General features: G+C 46.7%; 2 protein-coding genes across 3 annotated transcripts in view; one reads left to right on the top strand and one right to left on the bottom strand.

The window, feature by feature from the left end:
- Positions 1-179: 179 nt before the first annotated feature.
- Positions 180-8,955, bottom strand: UTS2B (urotensin 2B). Its single transcript, XM_027734278.2, has 5 exons — positions 8,759-8,955; positions 6,433-6,534; positions 3,450-3,487; positions 2,168-2,261; positions 180-817 (listed from the first exon to the last, which is right to left on the bottom strand). Exons 1-5 carry the CDS (start codon positions 8,880-8,882, stop codon positions 792-794), a joined length of 384 nt encoding a protein of 127 aa, XP_027590079.1. The 5' UTR covers positions 8,883-8,955; the 3' UTR covers positions 180-791.
- An 11,795-nt stretch (positions 8,956-20,750) lies between these two features.
- Positions 20,751-23,239, top strand: part of CCDC50 (coiled-coil domain containing 50) — a 36,336-nt gene continuing 33,847 nt past the window's right edge. The window contains exon 1 of one of the 2 annotated variants that reach the window (XM_039385328.1): positions 20,751-20,916. In XM_039385328.1, coding sequence (XP_039241262.1) covers positions 20,868-20,916 — 49 coding nt within the window. In that variant the 5' untranslated portion in view covers positions 20,751-20,867. The remainder of the gene's footprint in view (positions 20,917-23,239) is intronic. The other variant, XM_039385327.1, reaches the window with a different exon arrangement.

Below are 23,239 nucleotides of genomic sequence, written 5' to 3'. Positions count from 1 at the left end.
TCCTGATCAAAAGGAAGGGTCTGTCTCTCAGGCACATTAAAACTCTAGGTGTTTAATGGGAGCCTTATTTCCATTGTAAACTTCGCATGAACCATTAAGGTAACAAGAGCCTACATCAAGGGAAATGTGCTGCCCCTTGGGCCTCTGCAGGGGCTGAGAAAGCAAACACCACACGCTTCTGTGCAACAGAAAATCTTTATTGGAACGATATCCAACGGATCCAGATTTCTGTGCTTGCCCTCCCCTGTGCATAGTGACAGGACATGGTGAGGAGCAGCTCTGGCTCAGCAAGCTGAGGCAGGCAGCCTGAGCCCTGAGCCCTTCACATCACACCCATCCTGCCTTCCTGTCCCAACAGCAGCCATTAGGTCATCACAGACTTTTTTGTAGGAGGCAACAGAAAACCCAGACACCACTGTGAGCAACACCTGCAGGTGTGGGCAGAGGCTCGAGGCCAGGGAAGCTGAGTTAGTGTTTGGTGCCTCGGGGGACCTGGTGAGAAGGGGGAGAGTGTACAGTGGCAATAGCCTGAATGGCACACACAGGACAGCACAGAAAGTTGGGAAGCATCTTCCAAGTAGAAGACCATGGTAGGGTAGACCTGGAAGGAAGGAGCAGCAGAGAGTGGCAGTGGGCTACCAGCTCCTGTCACAGTCCCTGTAGTGTGGTCATGGAGGATGGCATCCAAATTAGCAGCACGATGAGAGAACAGAACAAATTCTTAACACGTTAATACCCAGCAAGGCAGTTTGGGGAAGGGCTCATCTTCATCCTCCAGTCCTGATGAGCGTTCAGATGCAGTATTTCCAAAAGCAGGCTGGAAAGGGATGCAAGAGAAGGATGTTAGCATCCAAGAGACTTTTTCCAGCTTCCCACTCTGGAAGAGGGTTTCAAAAGACACATGTCTTGATCTCTGTGGGATCTTCTAAGAAGACTAGATAAGGAAGGATGCATATTTTGGTGTTGGAAAAAATAGCTGTATCACCAGAATGAATCCATGAATCCTATGTGGGTCTCCTATTATAAAGTATGAGAAGAGATTTCTACCTGGTTTTTGAAAGCAGGATCTTGGAAGGAAGCTTCTCCTGAATCAGCAGTGCTCATGCTGAGACACGAGCTTCTCCCAGACTGGAAGGAGTTTAGATGAAGACAAAGATTCTCTGTTTTAATTTCTGTCAGAATCTGATTTAAACCTGGTGAGGGGAAGTACTTTTATCTATCTTTAAAACTTCCAGGACTGGTGAGGGCATGAATTACATTAGCAAAATTAATGACAGCCTCCAGGGTTGCTTGTAAATCGCATATTGCCTAAGGATCACCTAAGCACTTAAGCAAGCCTTGCACAAAGGAATTTTCTCTTGGCTGTCTGGCAGGTTGTCAGCTTCCACATGCACAAAGCATGTGGGCTAAGGGTAGAACTAGCTCTTTTGTTTTTAGGCCAGATCTGTCATCAGTGACTTCTGGTTCACAGCTGCTGCTGCTGCTTTGTGGAGGAATCCACAGAAAGCCACTATGAACAGCATTGTCCCTGTGCTTGTCAGGGGCAGTCTAGCAGGAGCACTGGTACAACAGGCCACTGGTTACGGACTGGACAGAGCTTGGAGACCAACTGGGAGACCTACCAGATCTTAGTTCCCTGCATTCTTGGTTGATTTCCACATCTTTTTAGCTGGTTTTCAGCAGCAGAAACAAGTGCTCCTTTTTTCTCTGTCGGGAGGCATTGACCTTGGCAGAGGGGAACGCGTGCAGTCCACGTCTCATTATGCCTTCAGCACCAGCTTTGTGCCCAGAGCAAAGCAACGGGTGCACTGTGGGGACGTGTTCACACAGAACTCACCCCCTCCAGGGCAGGCACTCTTTGCTCACATAACCCCATGTTCCTCTGTGAAAAGTGGGATGTGACACTGACTGCCTCCATGAGGGCCTGGTGTGCAGACCCAGTTGTATCTGCCTCGATAGCAGACAGGGTTGGGTACACAGTCCTTCTCACCAGCTGCTAAACCAGCCAGCCATTAACAAGAGAGGGCCAGGACTGCTGGATAAGCTGCCAACCAGATGTTTTTCAGCATATTTGGGGCATGTTTACTGTCACTGTCTTTGCTGCAGAAAGGAAGGCCTAGAGATGAGAGTGGACAGAATGGCTGCAAGGCTCTAATGCAAAACCTACCGCGTTTTTTGGGCTGGGATGCTGAGAGACTTTCCAAGGCATAGGCCACCTCTGACCCTTCCTCAGTTGAGAGCTGATCTTTCAACTTCTCCAGCTGTTTAAACAGAAACACAGCAGTAAACAAAGGCCCCATTTTGAGGAGCTCCACAGAGTGCTGGCAAGTTCAGGGCAAAGGAGGTACATATAGACTGGCTGTAACCCCTGTGGAGAGGAGGCTGTGTAGGATATTGGATTAAGAGTCAAGACAGGGCTGAGGCAGGTCTCCAGGCATCCAGCCACTGCAGCAGAGAGCATCGCTCTTCCATTGCTCTGGGTTGTCCCTCCCTTCTCTCCCTCACAGTTCTTGCTGACTTTCCCTGGTTATAATGTGGGTAGTCTACCATATTTGTTCTTCATCCGTATTTTCTAGCAGACTGTGAACTTCTACAGCCACCATCCTGACTTCTGCTCTGGCAGAGTTGCCCCCAGAAAGTCAGAGTTTAACATCCCTCAGCACTGGAGCGAGGGGCTAGCATAGAATCTGGCAGCCTCCCCTCTGGCATGATGCACTGTGATTTTTCAGTCTGAAGCGAAAAGTGCCATGTGGAACCTATCACAGCCTCCAGGATCCATGCAAACAGCTGATCTGAGAAGGGGAGAAAAAGCATTTCCACTGCTCATGGGGTTTGGGGAGTGGCAGCTGTGTCAAGGTTGCTGCAGACCTTTCCCTATTCCTGGGCACTGTGTGTAGATAGGGGATGCTCTGTGTGTGTGTGCACTTTGATCAGCTCAGCAGGGTTCTGACCTTGGGTAAGGCCACCTTTACTAGCAAAGAGTCCAGAAAAAAAATTCTGGTTTAGGTGGGCAGTGGCTATCCCTCCAACTTCAACTCATTATCTACTGCAGTCAGCTGATACAATGCCTAGGAAGGAAGCATGACTTCCTCTTCCCACTTGCTTTTCTTCCATGGAGATTTCCATTGGTGCTTAATTTTTTCCTGGCTTGGCCTTCACTGGCCTTTCACTGGTGACAAAGGCAGGAGCTGCCTCAGCTCTTATTGCACTCATCCATAGCCTTGCTCTCTTTCCACCTTTTCCAGCTTGTGCAGCTGTTTAGCCCAGGTTCTGCTTTTATAGCCCAGGTTCTCCTTTTCTCTTTGTGTAATGCATGCTTACATCATATCATCAGGATGAAGGGCAGCAGGATGCAAAGACGGAAGAATATGGCATAAAGACAGCTTAAACAATTGTTTAACTATTCATACATGTATGCATCTATGTGTCTATGCATTTGCTTTTCTCACCTGTTCAAGCTCTTCAAATTTCTTTGCCAACTCCCAGTCTGCAAGAAGGGAGAGAGTCGTGTCAGTGTCTGCATTGCTTACTGAAGCTCAAATTAAAAACCATTTCCTCATTTGTCCTCTCCAGGGGTTAACAAGAAAAGACCTAGTTATCATTTAATTCCTACTAGTGATCTCCAAATGAATGACAGCAGAAACTGACAGAAAAGTAGGTCTTCTCTGCTGAATCCTATTGGACTTTATCCTAATTCTCCATTATGAGGGCGGCTTCTTTGCTGTTCACCAAGCCATAGGGGAATTGGCCCAATGAGGTCACTTACTGTGTGACACCAACTCAGGTGAACCTCTTTGCTGCTTTTTAATTTTATCCTGCTAACAGCAAATCTCTAATTCAGGCTTTTCTGCCACTGGCCTTTATATGAAATTTCATTGCTTCCTTTAGGACTTGTTTATGCTCACATCACCCATGCAGGCAGAAGTCAGAATGCACAAAGTTAGCCTAACAGAACTTACTGCTTTATAAGTCAGCAAAGATCTGGGCTAACAGAGTGGAGCAACAGGAAAAGTCACATAGCAGTGAGTGCACAGATTTCACACCTCTAAATGTTGGGGGAGCACAAGGACCTGGGGGCCAGCTTCATAGATCAGACTTAGAGATCTCAAGGCTAATCAGTACTGTACTACTGTCAAGAAACTATGCAGGTGGATGAACGAACTGCCCTGAGACATCCTGTTCAGAAGGAGGAGAGAATTAGGTTCCTGAAAACAGGATTTAAACCCTCCAGCTGAATTTGAAATGGCCTGGACTAACGACAGGGAAAGCTGCAGGAATAGGGGGTTTCAGTCTCACTGCTCTTGAGGACTGAGGTACCTTATTCCAGACTCAAACTGATGTCAAAACCACTTAATTTTTTAATAAGATATATGAGCTCAGTTAAAGCTGAGTGACTGGCTGCAGTAGTCCTCCTGGGAGTGGAACACAAAATGATCAGCCGGTTTTAAGTGCTAATTTAGTGCATTTGGGAAAAACACACTAAAATAAGCAGAAGAGCCAGGAAAGAGCTAAAGAATATCTCTGCTAGGCCCCACAAGCAAGCCAAAAAACAACCCTGAAACTGCCTCTTTTGTCTGTTCCTAATGTGGCACCAGGCATTGGTCTGGATTGTCAAGGGGATTTAGGACATAATTCCCCTTGATTTCAGATTTCAGATAAGACTTCAACTCACAGACACATTGCCAGACTTGTTGTTTTTTTTGGTTTTTTTTTTTTTTTAATGTTTGAAACTGAGCAGGAGGGTTCCAAGAAAGTATTGACTGCTTTTTTGGTTTTTCCTTCAAAAAGGAAACCATTCTGTTGAAAAATCCAGAATATTTTCTGACAGATATTTAACTGCAAGTAAAAGCAACAGTTCCTAAGCAAATCCGTTACATCAGGACTCAGTTTGAGAGATGTGATGAAGATGAGAGTCAGGAGGTGTGGGCTCTGTTCCTGGCACTGTCAGCAATGACCTCGATCCGATTCCTCCTAAGTATGTCTTTACATATCCGTAAGGTAGAGAGGCAGATCCTGGGATATCTATAAGTCAAAAGTGCCACTTAAGAGGTGTTGTTGTTATTATTATTATAGACATTTTTTCCTCTTTCAGAGTTTCAAGTGCCAAAATAGGCGCTTGAAATTCTGAAAGAGGTAAAATTTTGTCTTGACTTTCTGCAAACTGTAAGTTTGGCCAATGACTGCTATGAATAGAAAATGAACAGCGGTCGAAATTTGGAACAGATTATCTCAGGCAGGGAGAAGGAAGTTAATTTATGGATGAAGCCTTGAGAAACTGCCTGCTGTAAATCCTCTGTCTCTGCTCTGCTCAGAGATTCATTATATTCAATTGTCTGGCATAAAATGCAGCCTTTCCTCCAGGAGTAATAAGTGCAATAATCCATAAACCTATCATAAAAACGTTATTTCTTGAATGCATCCTCTTTGCAAGAAGATGCCTTTGTTAGTATAAGGACTTGATTTATTTGTGTTTATTTATTTGTCCCAGGTTTGTTTAACCACTGCCTTGCTGCATTAACAAGCATCTGGGGAAGAGCACTGAGTGAATTTGATGAATGGATTTTCATAACAAAATTTTTGCTGGGCCCTGCTCTCAGCTGTTTTCATAGGGAAGGGCAGCTTTCTGCTCTGAGACCACCACGTACAGCTCCAACCCTCCCCTGGGTGCAGTGGCCGTGGGAATAGCTGACCCCTGTAATCCCTTTGGTGCCCAATGTCAGGGAAAGCCCAACTTTCTCTTCAGCAGATTTGAGTTTAGCCACAGGGTGGCTTTAAATTTGGTATCTGTTCACAGAGCACAAACAGGAAAACATCCCCATGGCCTGTCTTTGGTGTCTACACTGTGTGGGAAAAGCCTGTTGTCTCAATGGTCTCCAGCAGTAACAGGGGCTTAGGCCCGGGCAGGAGCTCCCACTGCCCTTGTCCCAGCCTACACTTGACCCCAAGGGATCTCACCTGCACAATCTCTGCAAAATTTTGGTGCCACCCCACTGCCCCATGTGCTCACAAGATGCTGCTGGTTTCAGCAAGATACGGAGCTGTCTCTCAAAAGCCCATGGGGCTGTGTGGGGTGGAGAGGTGACTCCCAAAGCTGGCCTGTAGCCCAGGCATTGAACACAATGTCTCGAGGATATCAGGTGCACAGGGACTCAGCAGAATCTCTTCTTGTTATTACTTATGTACGCACACATGCTCCCTTGCCAGCACAATGTTGAGTGTCTGAGGATCTAGGGTACGTGCTTTTTGGCATTGCAAAAGCAGGTCCAGGAGCCCCATGATGGAGAACATCTGACATTAATCACATGTAGGCACCATACCGGGTGCTTCTGCTTTCTGAGCAGCTGGTATTTCTGAGGAACCTGAGAATCAGGTTCCTTGCATTCATGCACACACAGATTCAAAAAGTGGAAATCTCCCATCCCCTTCGCTTACCAACATTTTCTGGCCTCCGCCATGCAAATTTCTTATTAAGAAGCAGATTCAGCAGTGTGTCCTCGTGATTTGTGTCTTCTCTCTCTGGAAGCACTCGGTTCTCTGCAGGACATAAAATACATCTTTCTCAATCTCATCAAATTAAGAATCAATTAATCAATTGATTCAATTAATCTCTTAATCATATTAAGAAGGCCAAGAAGTGGAAGGAAAATGTCTCCTGTCAGCACTCATGAGGGTAGAAGGAGCTCGGGGGAAAAGGAAGGTGTGTGAGCACAGAATAAAATGTCCAGGCAGTGAGGGCTGCACAGTGAAAGGGTGTGGGATGGGGAGCCCTCCCTGCCAGCCCCGGGCTGCTGGCCAGTTTCTCTGCAGCCTCATCAGCATGGCTGGCTGCAGAGAGCTGGAGACATCACCTTCATTTAGACAGTCCCAACCTCTTCTGGAAGGCGGGTGTAGCGGATGCCTCTGCAAAGCCAGACAAACAGCCCACAGGATCCTCTCTTCTCAAAACTGCAGGTGTTACCCCCACTCACACCATGCACCTTCCCAGGGCTGACAGAGGTAGGAACTCACTCCTCAGGAGGCTGATGTGTGGGTACCACAGCTGAAATGCCCTGAAGCCCCACAGCCCATTCTTGCACTCACTCAGCCTGGGGGCTGCTCTCTCTGACTGCCAACAGTACTGCAGGATTCTTCCTGAACCAAGTGTGGAGGAGCTTGAAGCAAAACCAAGCAGAATTTTTCTGTTTTCCAGGAAAAACTTCCCCAAGCTGCTGTTCTAAAGCAATTTGGACCTCTGTAGGAGGCCCCTTTAGGGAGCTTTCTCAGTAGTTTTACTTTAGTGGTTGTGGCTATGCCCTCAAATGAATGGTTGTGAAGGTCAAGGGTTTGGCAGAAACCAACAGACACAGGATGGGACTAATCTGTGCCCTTAAGAGACCCTCTCAGCTCTGCTCAACAGATTTCCAGTCTTATAAGACTAGAATATTGCACTCATTTTTGATAATGACAGAATAAGAGCCAGACTTTATAGGCAGAGTGGCCATTCCACAAAATCTTTGGTCTGAACACCTCTGCTCCACACCCAGACCCTACAAAGCCTTGGAAGATGCCTACAGAATCCATGGAAAATGCTAAGAAACTATACAGAAAGGCTTATTTTCTCTCCTTCCAGGATCTTTAGGACTTCACCTCAATATCTTCAGGGAGGTAAGAAAGGAGAAAACAGTCTCAAATAGCCATCAGCCCTGCAGAGCTCTGAGGGGATGAATGCAATTATTTTTGATAAACATGAGGCAAAACATTACACCAGGTGAGCCTGAAGCATGCTCAAGAGTATATGGGAATCAGCTCTGTTAGCTGAAGTCACATAAATCAGCAGAAGCGGAGGGATGCTGGACAAAGCAATGCTCCAAGTATTTGGCCAGACTCAACCCTGCCTCATCCTGCAGCTGAAGCCTCTGGTCCTGATTGTGATCTCTAGAAATAAACCCAAGGGAGCGAGATAAGCTACATGCTGTGTAAAACTTGCAATTAACATGGAGTGCTATAAACCTCGTTCCTAAGTCTGAAAGACAGTTATAATTTTAAAATACCTACTTTTACTTGCTCAGGGGATTTGCTACAGGAAAAAAAACACCCTATAAACACTCCAGTACAAGATAAACACAAGCAATATTTAGATAGCTTGGCCTTGGGAATATTTTGGTTGTCATTACAAAAATAAATAGGTGATATAAGATGAAAAAAACATTTGAAAAGCAACGTTATTTTCAAGGCTATATTTAGCTGCTCATTCTTTTTTCCACTGCCAAGTCTCTTTAAGAAAGAACATTAATGATTGACATTTCCTTGCAGTATAAGTTCAAGCTAAGACTAATTTAAATTATGGGAGAAGAACATATAAAAAGAAGTTCTGTGAAGAAAAAAAAAAGTTCAGCAGCACTCTACTACTGACATTTATGAGCTGTCAAATCTCATATGGTACATACTGGAATTGCTACTCTCTGATATTTTAATGTTTTTCTTTGGAGATTTTCTTATGAGAGAGAAAGAGCTACCCTTACCAGATTTCGCCAGATCTGATATTTTCACTCATTAGCAGAATGTGTCATGCAACCAGCTGCAGATTAGAGGAACAGCTTTAGCTCATGCTGATATGAACAAGTCTCTCGGTAGCACCCATGTTAATTGATTGTTTAGTGTAGCCCGAGGTTCATTTTGTTTCCTTTCCCAGATAAGCGAGTGTTGCATTGGCCATGGCAAGCAGCAAAGCAAAAGCATAACTACCTACCTGTGTCACGTAGCCTGTATTCCAGCTTACCTTGTAGTAAAAAAGGTTCTCCATGTGTGGATGGGACACACACAGTCATGGTCAGGATGGTTAGCACTCCAAGACACAGCTGGACAGACCACATCTTCTCCACGTTCCCACTGCCCAGAAGCATTCTTCCTTCAGGCACAGTGGAGGACTTCAATGAAACCCAGCGCCAGATGAGCTCACTTTTAAGAGGCAGTGGATGTGCCGTGATTGCAAATGGCCTTTGGAGGAGGGGAGAAAAATATCTCTTGAGATATAATTCAACCTGTCAATATGATTCACTCCTTTGGGAGTGGACAGAACAACCCAGTAACATATGTCAGATGGAACCTGTTCAATATATCTCATATCAGACTGATCTAATGAATTCTGATGTTCCCACAGGCGTGCACTGTTCACGCACGTTGATATACATTCCATACATACGTACATTAAAAATATTTTTTCAGGGCTGCTGCTTTAATGGAGTTCAGACATGAGGACTCCCACATTAGCAAGGAAGATTTGTCTAATGTACAAGTTGCAGCATTTTCCCAGTTTGGACAGAATCAGGCTAATGGGGTTTTGTAATTTATCATCTCACTTCCTAGCTCCTATATTAATTAATGTGAGATATAATGAGTGCTGAAGTGGTGGGAAACAGAGGGGTAGAGCTCTTTTCATTTAACTGATTGGAGGATGTCGAGTGTGTCTTGCTCACTGTGACTTATGGCTTTGTCAACGGGAAAGGCATCACACCCTATTTTGGGATTATTTTGAGTGGGGGAGTGCAGATTTGGCAGTGATATGGAATACGTCAAGGATGGGCAAGTGTCTTCAGTTTTTTCCTGGGGGGAAAAAAAAGAAGTGGAAGGTCAGATGCTGGTTCTGGCTACACAGCCTTATTTTATAATTTTAGAACAAAGTATAGAGGCACATTGTACGTATTCCAAGTCTCCTCAGGTCATGACTACATTTTAGTTTGACTTCCGTTTGTTGCTTATCCATCACTATTGATCAGGGACCTGCTACTACTTTTCTATAACCACCTTACCAAGAAAATGTTGTAATAGTAACAGTACTAAATTTTGTTCTTCACTTCTGCTTTTCATGCAGAACTGAATCATCTGTACTTGCCGTGGTTTAACCCCAGCCAGCAACTAAGCACAACAGAGCTGCCGGCTCACTCCCCCCGTGGTGGGATGGGGGAGAGGATCAGGCCAAGCTCTGACTTGTACATACACTCCTAGTGACTCACTGTGTGTGCTTTTTTGACACCACATCATGCCAGATTACCCAACATAGCTTCATCTTATGGTACCTGCACTTCATCTTAGTATCATTTCCATGTTTGGGCTTTTGGCTTCTGGTCCCCTGCTCTCCCTACAACTTGCTCTGTGCCTTGAATAGGTACTGAATGACTAGCCTTTTAATAACCCTTGTAATATTTTATTATCTGATATATTATCAATAAAAATATAGGGGGAGAGGCTTAGATTTTTTGCAAGACAAATGAATGTGATGTTTCTATTAATGAATACTTCTCTACTGAGAAAATATTCCAAAATTTTCCCTGCAGATGCAATATGTACAAATAAACCAAACTTGTATTTTCCCTCAGACATGTGTGAGACAGTGATCAGCTAGCTGAAGTACTTCCCTTCTTCACAAAGTTCTGTTTGGACTCAAGGACACCTATGTCCCACTAAGAGCACTTTTCCAGTCACCTCTGTCTCCCTAAGCTGCCATTTCAAAGTGGTCAGAGTTAAGTAGCCCCCACGAAGCAGAGGCCATAACTTAATGAGCACCACCTTGCACAGGAGTCCAGTGTGGACAATAGTAGCTGTGACTCAAAACTAAATTCTTAAGGGAAGGTCAGGTCCGTTTGAACTTGGCGATAAGCAGCTTTCCAGGTCCTTACCGGCTTGTCTAGAGATGTGCTGTGAAATCGACTTTGCCTTGATACAGACAGTGGGTTTTTCCAGTTTATGCAGAATCCACAGATCTCTGACTGTTTTTTCCTACCCTTGGCTATAAGATCTCATAGGCTATTGGCAGGCTCTTTCAGGAAGATGAGTTATTCCTGGGATTTCCTCTTTCGCTGCGGAGAAACTTCAGTTCTGGATCATTGCAATGTTCAGCCCCAAAAGCAACTCACGTATAGAGTGTGCCAGACCTTTCAAATGAAGGCTCTGGTGAAGGTGAGGAACTGCCATGCTACATTAACATATGAGAAGGAAGATTACTGGATGCTGTGAGGAGTGGATGCTCTCATCCGATGGGTTGGTGGATAGACGTCTGGCAGCTGCCGCCAAGCACTGGTGGAATTTTTGCATTTTTTGAAGTTATGAGATGGTTGATTTGCAGCATTGGGCTTCTCTAAGATTTCTACCTGGAAAATTCTGCTGCACATTTGTCCAGGTTCTGGAAATACTATTACGTTTTGTTCTTATGTATTTTATTCTCAACAGGAAAACAACATAGTCTCCATATTCTTCCTATTACTTCACTCAGTGATAATGTCTTCTACATGCTCCACTGAGTACTTTTGTCTGGAGTTCAAGGACAATGAGAACATGAAGATGTGAGCTCCATCTCTACCTCCCAAGGTCCTAGTCTGTTTTAGCCTCTTCATGTAGAAGTTTCTCTTTCAACAGAGCTATGCAGACAAAGCCAACCAGTTCAGATGGCAGGAATGGAGAAAGCTTGGCCCAAGCAGAGGCCACCAAATTCAGCTGCACCAGCTCTGAGCATGAGAGAGAAGAATAAGTGTGTCAGGGCCCAGAGGGTGTTATAGTCCTGAGCATCCTCAGCTGGGGCCTCACCACCCTCTCTGCCCATCAGCTCAGGAGGCCCATTTAAGCTCAGCCCTGGTCCACTTTGTTTTTCCCTGAGCTGTGCTGGAGAAATTCTGGTCTGGGGCTCAGCTGTCTTTGCCTGCACACGGTCCCTGCTGATCTGGACCCAGACCTGCAAGCTGACTTCCCTGCTTGACCTCAGATATGTCCCATCTCTGTGGACTGTCTGGTGTTCGGTGAGCTGTGTTTGTCCCTGACTGCTGTCATCAGGCCTGATGCTGGCCAGTGTATTGACTTCCATCTTGACCCAGGATCTGGCTCATCACCATGGGCTTCCCTGACCCCTGGGGCTCTTGACTGAATCTGGCTGCAATCTCTGATCCCACCCTGCTTGCCCCTTTTGGGATGGGTCCCTGTCCTGCTGTCAGCACCATTGCACTTGGCTCCCTGTTCCCTAGGGAACAGCTGGCCCTCTGACATCATCTTCCTCAAAATGTTCAGCTTCCCTCTGTGTACAGACTCCTCTGCCAGGTGGATCTTGGAGCGATGAAGGCTTTCAGGTATGTTACATAAAATCCCAGTTTCTCTGAAGTTACTCTGAGCTTTGCCACTAGCTCTAATGAAACTAGGGCTGTCTCTAGAAGAGATGCAGTCCCCAATTAACCTAACCTGAGTTTAACCCCACTGTTTCAGAGCAAGCCTCAGACAGGTGGAATTCAGTGTGGGTTTTGAGTGACCTGTAAGATGTAGGAGGCAGTGTTGAGCTGCTGAAAACAGAACATAAAAAGGCTATTTTGCAGAGCCAGCTTGGAGTGGCAGGTTTCCAGACCACTTTGTATGCTGTGCATTTGGGGTTTGGAGAGAGAGAGAGAGAATATTCTTTTCTTTTTCAGAGCCTCCTGAGGGCACATAAAAAAACTACATGCATCATGTATTCCAGGTGAGCCTCATCAGCATCCGCAGGCTTTGTCATTGTCTTATGGTCTCCGCTTAACCACAGCTTGTTTTGTCCCAAAGCAAACAACCTGCTGAGGGAGGGCCTGTCAGGGAAATGTCTTTACTTAAAATTAGGAGAAAGCACATATGAACGGTTACTCAACCTTTGCACCGAAGATGGGACTTGGTTGTAACTAGTCTCAGGTGGTAGAGACAGGGTTTCATACTGTGTGGTACATATGGGGAGATTTCATGCATTGCTGTTTTCTTGCCTAGAATGTTCCTAATAATAAGATGAGAGTGGGGAATTAGAAAGAGATTTGGAAATGGGGAGCGGACATGCCCTGTAGAGGGAAAGATGGAATGAGGGCTTGTAAGTGCCATCAAATCAGCAAGAAGTTGGTGAGCTTTTTAGCTGCCAAGAAAAGGGAGTGGCAGGCACAGCAGGGGTGATCTTCCTACACAATGTCAGAAAGGCAGGAGTCATCTTGCTCCCTATCCTGGGTAGTGACTTCATGTACCCTCCTGTCCCACCACATGCCTCTATCACCTCTATCTATTTACATATGCAACGAGCTGTTTCCATCTTCTGTAGTCAAGTCCTTTCTCTCTTTCATGTCTGCCTTCCTTGTTTGTATCACCATTGTAGTCTTCTCCCCATTTGTCTCTTCTATCTATATTTCTATTGCATCTATTGCTCCTCTGACCCTCCAATTGTGCTTCACCTGGTAGGAACCAGAGAAGAAGGTATTGAAATGCCTGTCCTCTTCAGCCTTCATCCCTTACATATTTAATGTCTGATTTCTCCTCTGCCTGAGTCACCTCTACCCTGGGGCAAACTTCAGAGAACAGAGCCCACTCCAGTCTGTTATTTAAAGCACCACTGGAAGGTGCTCAGATACTCTGCTGATGTGGGGTGAGAAGTCCCTGACAGGGCAACTTGACTGCAGAAAGGAATTAAAATATTGTGCTCATAAGCCAGGAAAGTAGTCCCCCTCACAGCTCCCTGAAAGGAGGGAGTGCATAACAGGGAGGGAGATGTTGTTATAAAATGAGATTCTCTGTTCCTTAGGGGACTGTTAAAACCAGTCAATATTTATGAAGCTTTTAGTCTGACTCATACGATTTGTTCCCCCTTCTACGTGCTTGTCTTTGGGACTCAGCTGCTGCTTGGCCTATTACTGACATAAAATTATATGCTGTGGTTTAACTGTGTCTTTGCTTAGAGAAAGAGAAGGGAAAGGTCCAAGGCAGAGTGTAGAGCAGCTCAAGCTGCCACCTCACTTCAGGCAAACAAGGGCCACAAAAAGGGAAGCATCACCAGCTCCCATCGAATGGGCATTGTACCACAGAGAACCAGTTCCTCAAGGTTAAGGCAGTGGAGGATAAGAAGTGCAGCTGGGCTGCCTTGTCTGGCTTTCAAACCCACATTGAGGTCTGTCAGGAAACCATCCAACTTCTCAGAGAGCAAGTCAATTCCAAAATATCTTCCTGGAGAGAGAGACTGAAAGAGTAATTCAGGAACATAAAGGCGTTGGATGTGGGAAGAGGCAGCCTGTGGAGAAAAAGTAGGGAGCAGAGGAAGTTATGGTACCATTCTCATCTCTGCCTCTTAATCCTGAGCTAAAGCACCTCCTCCAGATTCAGCATCCTGTCCCTACTGAGTGGGGTTACTTGGCTGAGGTTCCTGGTGAGGAGAGGAAGGCAATATAGAAACCTTTTCTGCTCTGAAATGTGCCATGACCTGCTGGTCTCAAACACATTTCCAGTGATGCTCCTGAATGGTAAATATTGGGGTGGGTGTGTAAGGACTAACCTGACCCCCATGCCAGGACAGTGGCCTGAAGAGGTGTGATCTGGAGTGACCTGGTTATACCATCAGATTTACCCTGAGCTCGACCCCCCTCTGTTCTGACTCACTTTCTGCAAGGCTTGAGTTCATCTGGGATGATGAATGCGGCTTGTGCTTGTATTACTTTGAGTAACATGGCCAAAAAGACAAGGCTGGGTAATTGCCTGCTAAAAATGCTGGTTGGGGCACTTTCAAGGTTGTAGATGTCAATTCTATCTGCTAATAGTGCCAACTTTCACACTGTTGTTCCCCTTTCTCACTCTTCCTGTTCTCAGTTACCATCTGTTTTTTTGGCTTATTGAGAAATGTTGCCCATTTTTTCTGGAAAACTATCACTACAGGGAGGCTTGGAGGATACACAGATCTGTTGTGTTTTGGTGAAACTTGTGCAGACAGTCACAAATCTTACCTTTTGGAGAGCCTGTGTTTTTACCTAGATTTTTATTTGCACCCCGAGCTGCTGAGAAACCGTGAGACTTCTGCACATGCAAAAGAATGCTTTGTTGAGCGAACGCCACTGCTTTGAGTGCACACTTGCATATACAAAATCATCACTTGAAACAAGGGCTCCAGCTGAGGCTGCAGGACATATCCATCCCTCACCTTTTGGCCTGCTTACCACCCTGCAGCTTGGGAAACAATGGTGAAACATGTGATAACACAGGAATTTTTTATTCCTTCTTTTTTTTTTTTATATCTAGAAAAGGATGGGCAGGTGCAATCATACGAGGTGATTTGTTTAGGTAGAGCTAGAAATTTTTCCAAGTGGAATATAGCAAAGTCACTGCTAGGCAAAAACTACAGTTACTTCAGGCCTCATCAAACTCCCTCTTACAAAATCAGTGTGTTGTGGTTTCATCCAGCTGGTAGTGACTGACTAGCTTAGAATGGCCAAGGTGCTTCACCACTACCTGCCACATTTGTTAGGATTCTTGTGGGCCTGCAGGCAGCTCCCTGTGGAGCACCAAGTGACTAACATTATTCGGGTGGGTTCTGTTCTTCTGACATAAGAGTAAGGAGAGGATGAGGAAGAAAAAAGCAGCAAATGTACCACTTTTAGTCTTACTTCTCTCTAAAGGAGACTTTTGGAATGCATACCTGACTTCAGATTGCAGAGGTTTACTCTCCAACTTGACAGTCAGCAAAAGCCCTTGCTCTGTAAAGGCATGGCTTATGATTTTTTAGTGCCCCTCGTTATGTTACATGTAAGCACAAGCTGAATTTCCTCTTTGCTCATTCTTTGCAATCACCCCATTCACTACCCCTGGTGAGCTTTATAATACTTTAATCCTTGCAGGTTTCTGCTCCCCTTGTTCTTCAGAAATCCTGGATTCCCACAGGCACCATTCAGCTACCTATGGAAATTACACACCTGCTTCTTGGTGCTCTTTGCCAATGCTGTAATGTTTGCTTCCTCTCATCCATCCCTTCTGGCACAGGACTTCAAACCTCTCTTGAAGTGCCTTACCTTAGAAATGCAGGGAGGTTAATGTCTGAAGTGTTATTCTTTTTCCCCTGTCTGGTTTTCCCCTGCATCCCTACATCACCTGCCTCCCTCCCTGGGAGGCCCTGCAGCATCCCTGCCCCAGGGTGAGGGCAATTCCTATTTGAGCCCCTAAACCTTGATTTTTATTTATCACAAGGGAGAATAATTTGCTTGCATCCTTTAGGCTTCCTGAAGATAGAATGGAGTCCTGTGCTGGGTTTTATACAAGGAATTTGATTTTGGAGAGAAAAACAAAAGCCCATATCCCCAGGAAGGTCAGTCACTGCTGATCCAGAGTTTTGGACGTGGACTTTTGTGGCACCCGATGACAAGAGACATTTAGAACCATTTTTTTCCCATCCTTTTGCATTGACCATTAATGGATGCACACGTTCCCGCCTGGGATTAATGGATGCACACGATCATTATCCTCTCTGTCTATTCCGACAGCAGCCTCATCAGTTGGAAGTCAGCTCTGCCATCATTAAGGAAATTTTAACAAAGACTGTTCTGTTGAAAGTGAACATCTTGATGAGGCTTAATTTATTTCACAGTTGTTGTTATCCTGTTGACCTAAGATGACAGCAGGAGACTTGGAGAGGTGCCCAGTTTATTTAAGAAGCAAGAACAAAACTGTCTCTCCCTGCCTGGAGAAAGTGCTTAGCAGCAGAAAGCACTCCTAGCTCCTAGTCCCAATGCTCTGCCTGGCAGCCCCTGCTCCTCAAAGCTCACTGTGGCTTTTCTGAGGGCCAATCCAGATTGTGTTGCTTTTGTCTGTTTTTAACAGTTCCAGCCTCTACTTTGCACATTCTTTCAGGAGTGTTTTCAGTGCTGTGAAAGCTGGGAAAGTGTGCTGTCATGCACCAGCATTACAATCTGGGTTTACTCCAGTTTGGGGGCAGAATCAGATGCCTGGATGCAGGTAGGGAAAGTGCCCAGTCCTGGAGTTCCCTGGTGTTTAACACTTGTGTGGTGGCACAGTCCCAGCTGCAGTGCCATCTCTGAGCCCCTGCCCACAGCTGTCCGGTGGAGCACACTCCTCACAGATCATGGTGTGCCTGGTATATGGGGTCTGTCATGGAGAATAGTTGCTGGAAAGCACAGAGCCAAACAAGGCACACAGTGCAAGGACAAGGGTCCAGGGTCACAGGATGCAGCAAGGACAAGTCCATCTGGATACAAAGAGAAAAATTACAATGAGAGGTGGTGTGATTTCTAGCCTTGGAGATTTTCAAAACTCACCTGGGCAAGGCATTGAGTACCCTCATCAGATTTTGAAGCCAGTCATGCTTTGAATAGGGAGTTGGATTAGAGCCCTGAAAATTGTCTTCTAAGTGAAGTTACTTCATGAGAGAAGAGTTAAGGATATGTGCTGTGCATTTCAGCTCAAATTCTGCATTTGTCATGGGAAATGATATGGACTTACCTTCTAACAGAAGCTCCCGTGAGAATAAATACCTGCTTTTATAAAAGATTGAAGGGTCATTGTCTTATTACCTTAAATAAAAGAGAGTGGATGGTCTTCCCAGCTTTATTGAGATTCGTCTACCCACAGCAACATGTACCATTTGTCAAGCTGTACAATTTGCACAGGAAAAGCTGATGTCAATCCAGCAGAACAAACACCTTCCATGTTTTTTGCCTAGAAGCAGCAGCTTGTAGACACAATTGAGAGTTGGGAGGGTGATTTGAGATCAGCCACACTGAGGAGGCCTTTGGAAGCACAAGATGTGATGCTGCTGCAGTACTAGCATTACATCAATAACTTGTTCCCTGGTTTCTGTTTGATTCCATCTCATCCTCAGTCCTGCTGTGGTCATTTTTGGATCTTCTATAATCCTCACTTGATTCATGCCTTCTTCCAGTCTCAGAGATTTCATCTGAGTACATCTCTCAAAAATCGAGCTAAGACGAGAGGGAAGTCTGATGTCAAGAAGGCAGAGAAAATACTTTGGTGTGTAGCACACTGCCTTAGGGAACAGTGTTGACAGTTGAACTTGTGTTACCCCTCCCAGAAGCCTGTTCCATCCCTTCTATGCTCTGACAGCTAGAGATGTTTCCCTCATTTCCAGCACCAAGAACTTAATGTCACTTATATTGACTCTCTGTAGTTTCCTTAGGTCCTTGCAGAGCTCACTATCCAACAGCTACGAGTGAGCTTCAGCTCTGCTGTGACTCTGAGCATCAGGTACCAGATCTTGCTTTAGTGTAGCTACACACAGCCAGGAAAACAGTGTGCCCCATAACAGCAGCTAAAGTCACATCAGTCCAACATGGCATTTCTTGAATGCAGTGCAGATTATAACTAATTCATGTAGCTGGTTTTGTCTCTAGACAGGCAACTTAATATGATACAAATTCATTACTGAAGACTAAAGCAAAGAGCTGTGTGTGTGGAGTAAAGTGCATGATCACTGGAATGGACAGCTTTAAAGCTTTGTTCATAAATGTAGGGTCATAAAGGTGGCTCTGTTGCATTAAAGCTGCTGTATAAATGTGAATGCTCCTGGATTTCATCTTCTATTGGTCTGATTTGAACATTTTCAGAGAGAAGTATTCAGGAAAGGCAGGAGAAAACTATATTCCCAATTTGGAAAGCTGTGACTTGTGTCAGATCAGTACATTCTGTGCCAATTCTCCTGTATATTCCTGGTTTCTTGGCCTTTTCTTATGTCCTTATTTTTGTCCAATAATAAATCTTATTCAGTGATCAAAAAGCTGGATTAGTAAAACATGAAGGATGTCCAGAGGAATACACTGAATTCAGAAAAACTCTAATTTAGGAAGCTAGAAATGGACTTTCAGACCTTTCCTTAGCACAGAGCTGGCTGTAACCACAAGGATTATTTGCATGAAGTCCTTGTGTGAATAGCAGAGGGATTAGAGGAAGGAACAGGGCAGAGCTAGGACTGTGACAGGAGATAATCTGTGTGAGCTGCCCCTTGGAGGGGCAAGACCCTGAGACTAATCCCCATCTGTGTAGTGTGGGTCATCCCTGCACCATTCACCTCCCAGTAAGTGAGTACTGTGGCCTTCTAGGCAGAAGGCTCATCAGCTCTCAGTGTGTCAGCACACAGGAGAGGTGTGCTAGGTGTGTGTATGTGAGAAGGGACGTTTCATGAGAGGAAAGTCCTGCTTGTCAAACCTGCTTTCTTTTTATGACAAGGTAACCCACCTAGTTGATCAAGGGAAGCCAGTTGATGTAATCTTTTTGGATTTTAGTAAAGCTTTCGATACTCTCTCTCATCATATCCTTCTGGACAAACTGTCCAGCACACAGCTGGATAAACACATCATGCGGTGGGTGAGACTCAGGGGAGACCTCATTGTAGTTACAACTTCCTCGTGAGGGGAAGAGGAGGGGCAGGCACTGATCTCTTCTCTCTGTTGACCAGTGACAGGACCCAAGGAAATGGTCTGAAGTTGCACCAGGGGAGATTTAGGTGGGATATTAGAAAAAGGTTCTTCACTCAGAGGGTGGTTGGGCCCTGGAACAGGCTCACCAGTGCCATGGTCACAGCACCAAGCCTGACAGAGTTCAAGAAGCGTCTGAATGATACTCTTGGGCACATGGTGTGACTCTTGCGGATTGTCCTGTGCAGGGCCAGGAGTTGGACTCGATGATCCTTGTGGGTCCCTTCCAGCTCGGCATATTCTGTGATTCTATAGTTCAGTGACTCTCTCTCTGGAGAAGGCTGAGTGGTCGAAAGGAAGATAAAGGTAGTCAGATTAAAGACAGTCTATGCATACCTGCTTTTGAAGCACCATTTGAAAGAACAGAATTAAGGACAGACAGTTCCTGAGTTTCAGAAAATAGGACTGGAAAATTCTGGAGTAGCACAAGGCTAATCCTCTGGAAATATTTATTTTTTTAAAAAAGTCAGTTTCTTTAATGGTTTTGCTTTTTAATAAAATTGAAATATTATTGCCTTTGATGTCTTCTTCTGAGATCAGACATCCCACTCTGTCTCACACTCAGCTCCTGTTGCAGTTGCCCAAGGTACAGTTTCCTGGAGCCTGCTGGAGAGGTGGAGCAGAAAATGGGATCGGCCCGTGTATCCCCCTACTCCCCAGTGGCACAGGGGCCATGGGCCATTAGAATAGGAGCTGGAGGCCACTCATTTCAAATGTGGCAATACTGATCATCTTCTGCTTGCACAGTCCTCAGCTACACAGTTATGATCAAAGCACTTAACAGTTGACATGAGTGACTGGTTTTGCTGAACACAGACCAGAAGCTCAGACATCCCTAAACCCCAAATCCTCTTCCTCTTATCTCCTCTCCTTTGTCAACGGGACATCATCTCATGCTGTTCCTCTGCTGCTGGTAAACAAAGGTGGGCTGCGGCTGTGAGTCCTCCCGTCTGTGCTGAAGGCTGGCACTAACCCGCACGTGGCAGAGCACTAGTGGGGTTTAAAGGCCTCTCAAGGTGCTTCTTGACGAGGAATCTGTCGCCTGCACTGCCCTGATCGAGAGGCGCCCGTCCCAACAGACAAACTGACCATCCCTCCCCCTGAGACACGAGGTGCAGGGACCGTGACACCGCTGAGCAGTTTCCGCTGAGGCTCGACCGGGACACGCCTGCGTTTCCCATGTCGGCGGGACAGCAGCGAACAAGGGGGTGGGATGGCTTTGGGATGGGGATAATGGGGCAGAGGCAGCCAGATCCGGCACGGGGGATCCGGGCTGTCCGAGCGGTCTGACAAGCCGGCCCGACACTAGGAGGGGATCTCCAGACGCCTTCTCAAAGCAGCAAAAAAAGAAAAAAAAAGAAAAAAGTGAACTATAAATAAACGCCCTCGCAGCCTCCCCGTCCCGCTGGGCTCCTCCTCGCGCCCCGCCGGCGGAGGGGAGGGGGAAGCCGCCCGGGACGCCCCCGCCCGCCTCCCCGGAAGGGGTCGAGGGGCGGCGAGGCGGCCCCGCTCCGCCCCGCCCGGCGCTTTCTGTCCGCTCTCCCGCGCCGTACGGCCCGGCCGCGCCGGCTCCATCCGCTCGCAACTTGGCGGTGCGGGGCGCGGGGGCACCGCCGCGGCGCTGCCCTCGCCGGGCGGGGCGAGGCCATGGCCGGCATCGGCATCGACCACTCCAAGCTGCCCGGAGTCAAGGAAGGTGCGGGTCACCCCGGGGGACATAGGGGCGCTAGACGGGACGGGGCTGTTTGGCGGACATCGGGGGGGTGGGGGGAACTAAGGGAGAAATGCTTGGGTTTTGCTTTTTTTTTTTTATTTGTTTGGGGTTTTTCCCCAATATTATTGTTTTACAATTTCCGAGCGCCGGGGCGGTGCCGAGGCGCCGGGTCAGCGGGAGGGGACGGGGGCGCTCCGGCCGCTGCGCGGGGCTCCCCGGGGCTTGCGGGAACGTCCCGGTGCCCCCGTGCGGGATGTCCGGGGGTCCGTGCGGGTCGCGGGAGCGGAGGGAAGGCGGGGGGGCCGCCGGGGGAGCAGCAGCGCTCTCTGGACTGAAAGCCTGGCCCCGCTACCGACTCTCCCCTCCCGGCGTGAGCGGCGGGGGGCGGGTTGGAAGCGCCGCTTCCCCCCGGGAGCAGGCGAGGAGCGGCGCTGGGGGAGGGCGCAGCCCTTTGTCTGCGCCGGGGCCGAGGCCGCCGCCGGCGCCTCTGCCGCGCTGCCCCCGCCGCGCCCGGGCAGCCGGGATGGGGGCACCGGGCTGCGCTCCCGCGGGCGGTGAGACAGCCGGGAGACCCCGCGGGGGATGGACGTGCGGACACGTCCCTCGCACTTATGCCTCGGCCGCGTGTGGAGGTTCCGCTCGGGGCGTTGAAAAAATGGGAGCAGAACTGTGAATGTTCAACAATTTGAGGGGGACTGGTGATGTTGAGGTCCCCCCGGTTAAAAATACTTAAGCCCAGTGGTTTTTATGAAGACTGCCCTGCATTGAGCTCTGGAGCTCCGCCCCGCCCTGCAGACCCCCCGTGCCTGCCGGAGCACAGGGCGGGGAGTGCCCCCCTCGCTTTCCAGGGGTCCCGCTGGCTTGGCCTGTGCTCAGAGCACGGATTCACCTTCCCTTGGGCCAGGCTGGCCTTGGCTTCCCTGTTAGCTGAGTGTCTGCCTCACACGTGTGCTTTTGAGCTCAATTAAACGTGCCCTGGAGCTGCTTTGGGTTTAAAAAGCTTTGCACGAGATAGTTTGTTCTTTCTGACAGTGATTTGTGATATAAACCAGTAGAAGCACTGTTATAATCAAGTTAGTTTAGATTTACGCCCTGGTAGTAGAGAGCACTGTGTGCCTGCCTAAAACAACCAAAATTCCTTAAACTTTTTTCCCTTGCCATTGTTAATTTTTTTTGTTTTAAATTTTTTCAAATTTCAATTCTTACAAAATAGCAAGTGTGAATTTGATGATTCAGCTGGTCAAGAGTAGAAAACATATGTCTGTGCAGGCAGCTGGGTGTTACTTTTGACCTCTTGTCATCCTTCAATGCTTCAGTCAGTGCTCCTGGAAAGAAACTTGAAGTTTTAGGGGTTAATGTTGTCCCTATTAAGTCATTTGCAAAGTTGTTATTGGTCATTTTAGTGTGGTCAAGATCTCATCTTAAGAGTCTGTCCACACATGGTTACTCAAGAAAATGAATCCAATTAACCTTTCCTGTGGGTTGATTAAAGTGAATTAAATCCCTGTGTAGATGCTCATATTCAGAATTTAGGTAGCCTTGATTTGTCTTTGTTCATTTCTGAAGTGAACTAAGTGGACCGCGCTAATGTCGCTTACACGCCGAATGGAAGTATATTTACAGGGTTGCAATATAACTCAACCAGTCCGTGGTAAATTTGTACCTATGGTATAGCGTGGATTAAGCTTCAAGAGTGTCCTGTTACAACGATTTGTTGTTACATGATAGCAATGGGATTAAAGTAGAATCCCAGAGCAGCTCCGGCGTGCAAAGTAGATGAGGTTTGAGCCATGCTCTGCAAAGTCTCAGGCATGTGTCGCGCAGTTCAATGGCATCAGTTGTTTTTATTTTGGAAGTGTTGAAACTGAGCTATGCTTTGGATTAGGTCTTTTCATGCTGTGTGTTAATGCCAACCAAGGAAAGAAATGCATCACCTTCCACACCTAGGGAAATATTTATTGCTCCTGATAGAGAAATCACTGTTGATCCTTCTGGAAAAACATTCCCTTTCTTCATTTGGGGTAAAGGTCAGCTTAGTCATTCATTAACAGTGAAGAACATCGTTTCGGTTTAAGTACTTTGTTCTTCACCAGCTCTCCTTCAGGAGTGGAGGTATTGTGTCCAAGTTCTCTCTGTCTACAGGTAGCTGGGACTGCTGTGAGACAGGGTCATCCTCCTCTTCTGGAGTGGTCTCAATAAACTCCTCTAAAAAGTGCATTTCAGTGCAACGATGGTAGTGAAAATCTGATGGCTGTAGCTAGGTGCTGCAGGAAGTCTTGCTTTGTGTGTTTACTTTCCTTTCTTA

This window comes from Pipra filicauda, unplaced genomic scaffold, assembly GCF_003945595.2.
Source record: "Pipra filicauda isolate LSUMZ 115617 unplaced genomic scaffold, ASM394559v2 scaffold404_size635056_pilon, whole genome shotgun sequence".
Taxonomy (NCBI): domain Eukaryota; kingdom Metazoa; phylum Chordata; class Aves; order Passeriformes; family Pipridae; genus Pipra; species Pipra filicauda.
Note: the sequence above shows the minus strand (reverse complement) of the source record. Positions and strands in the feature narration are given on the sequence as shown.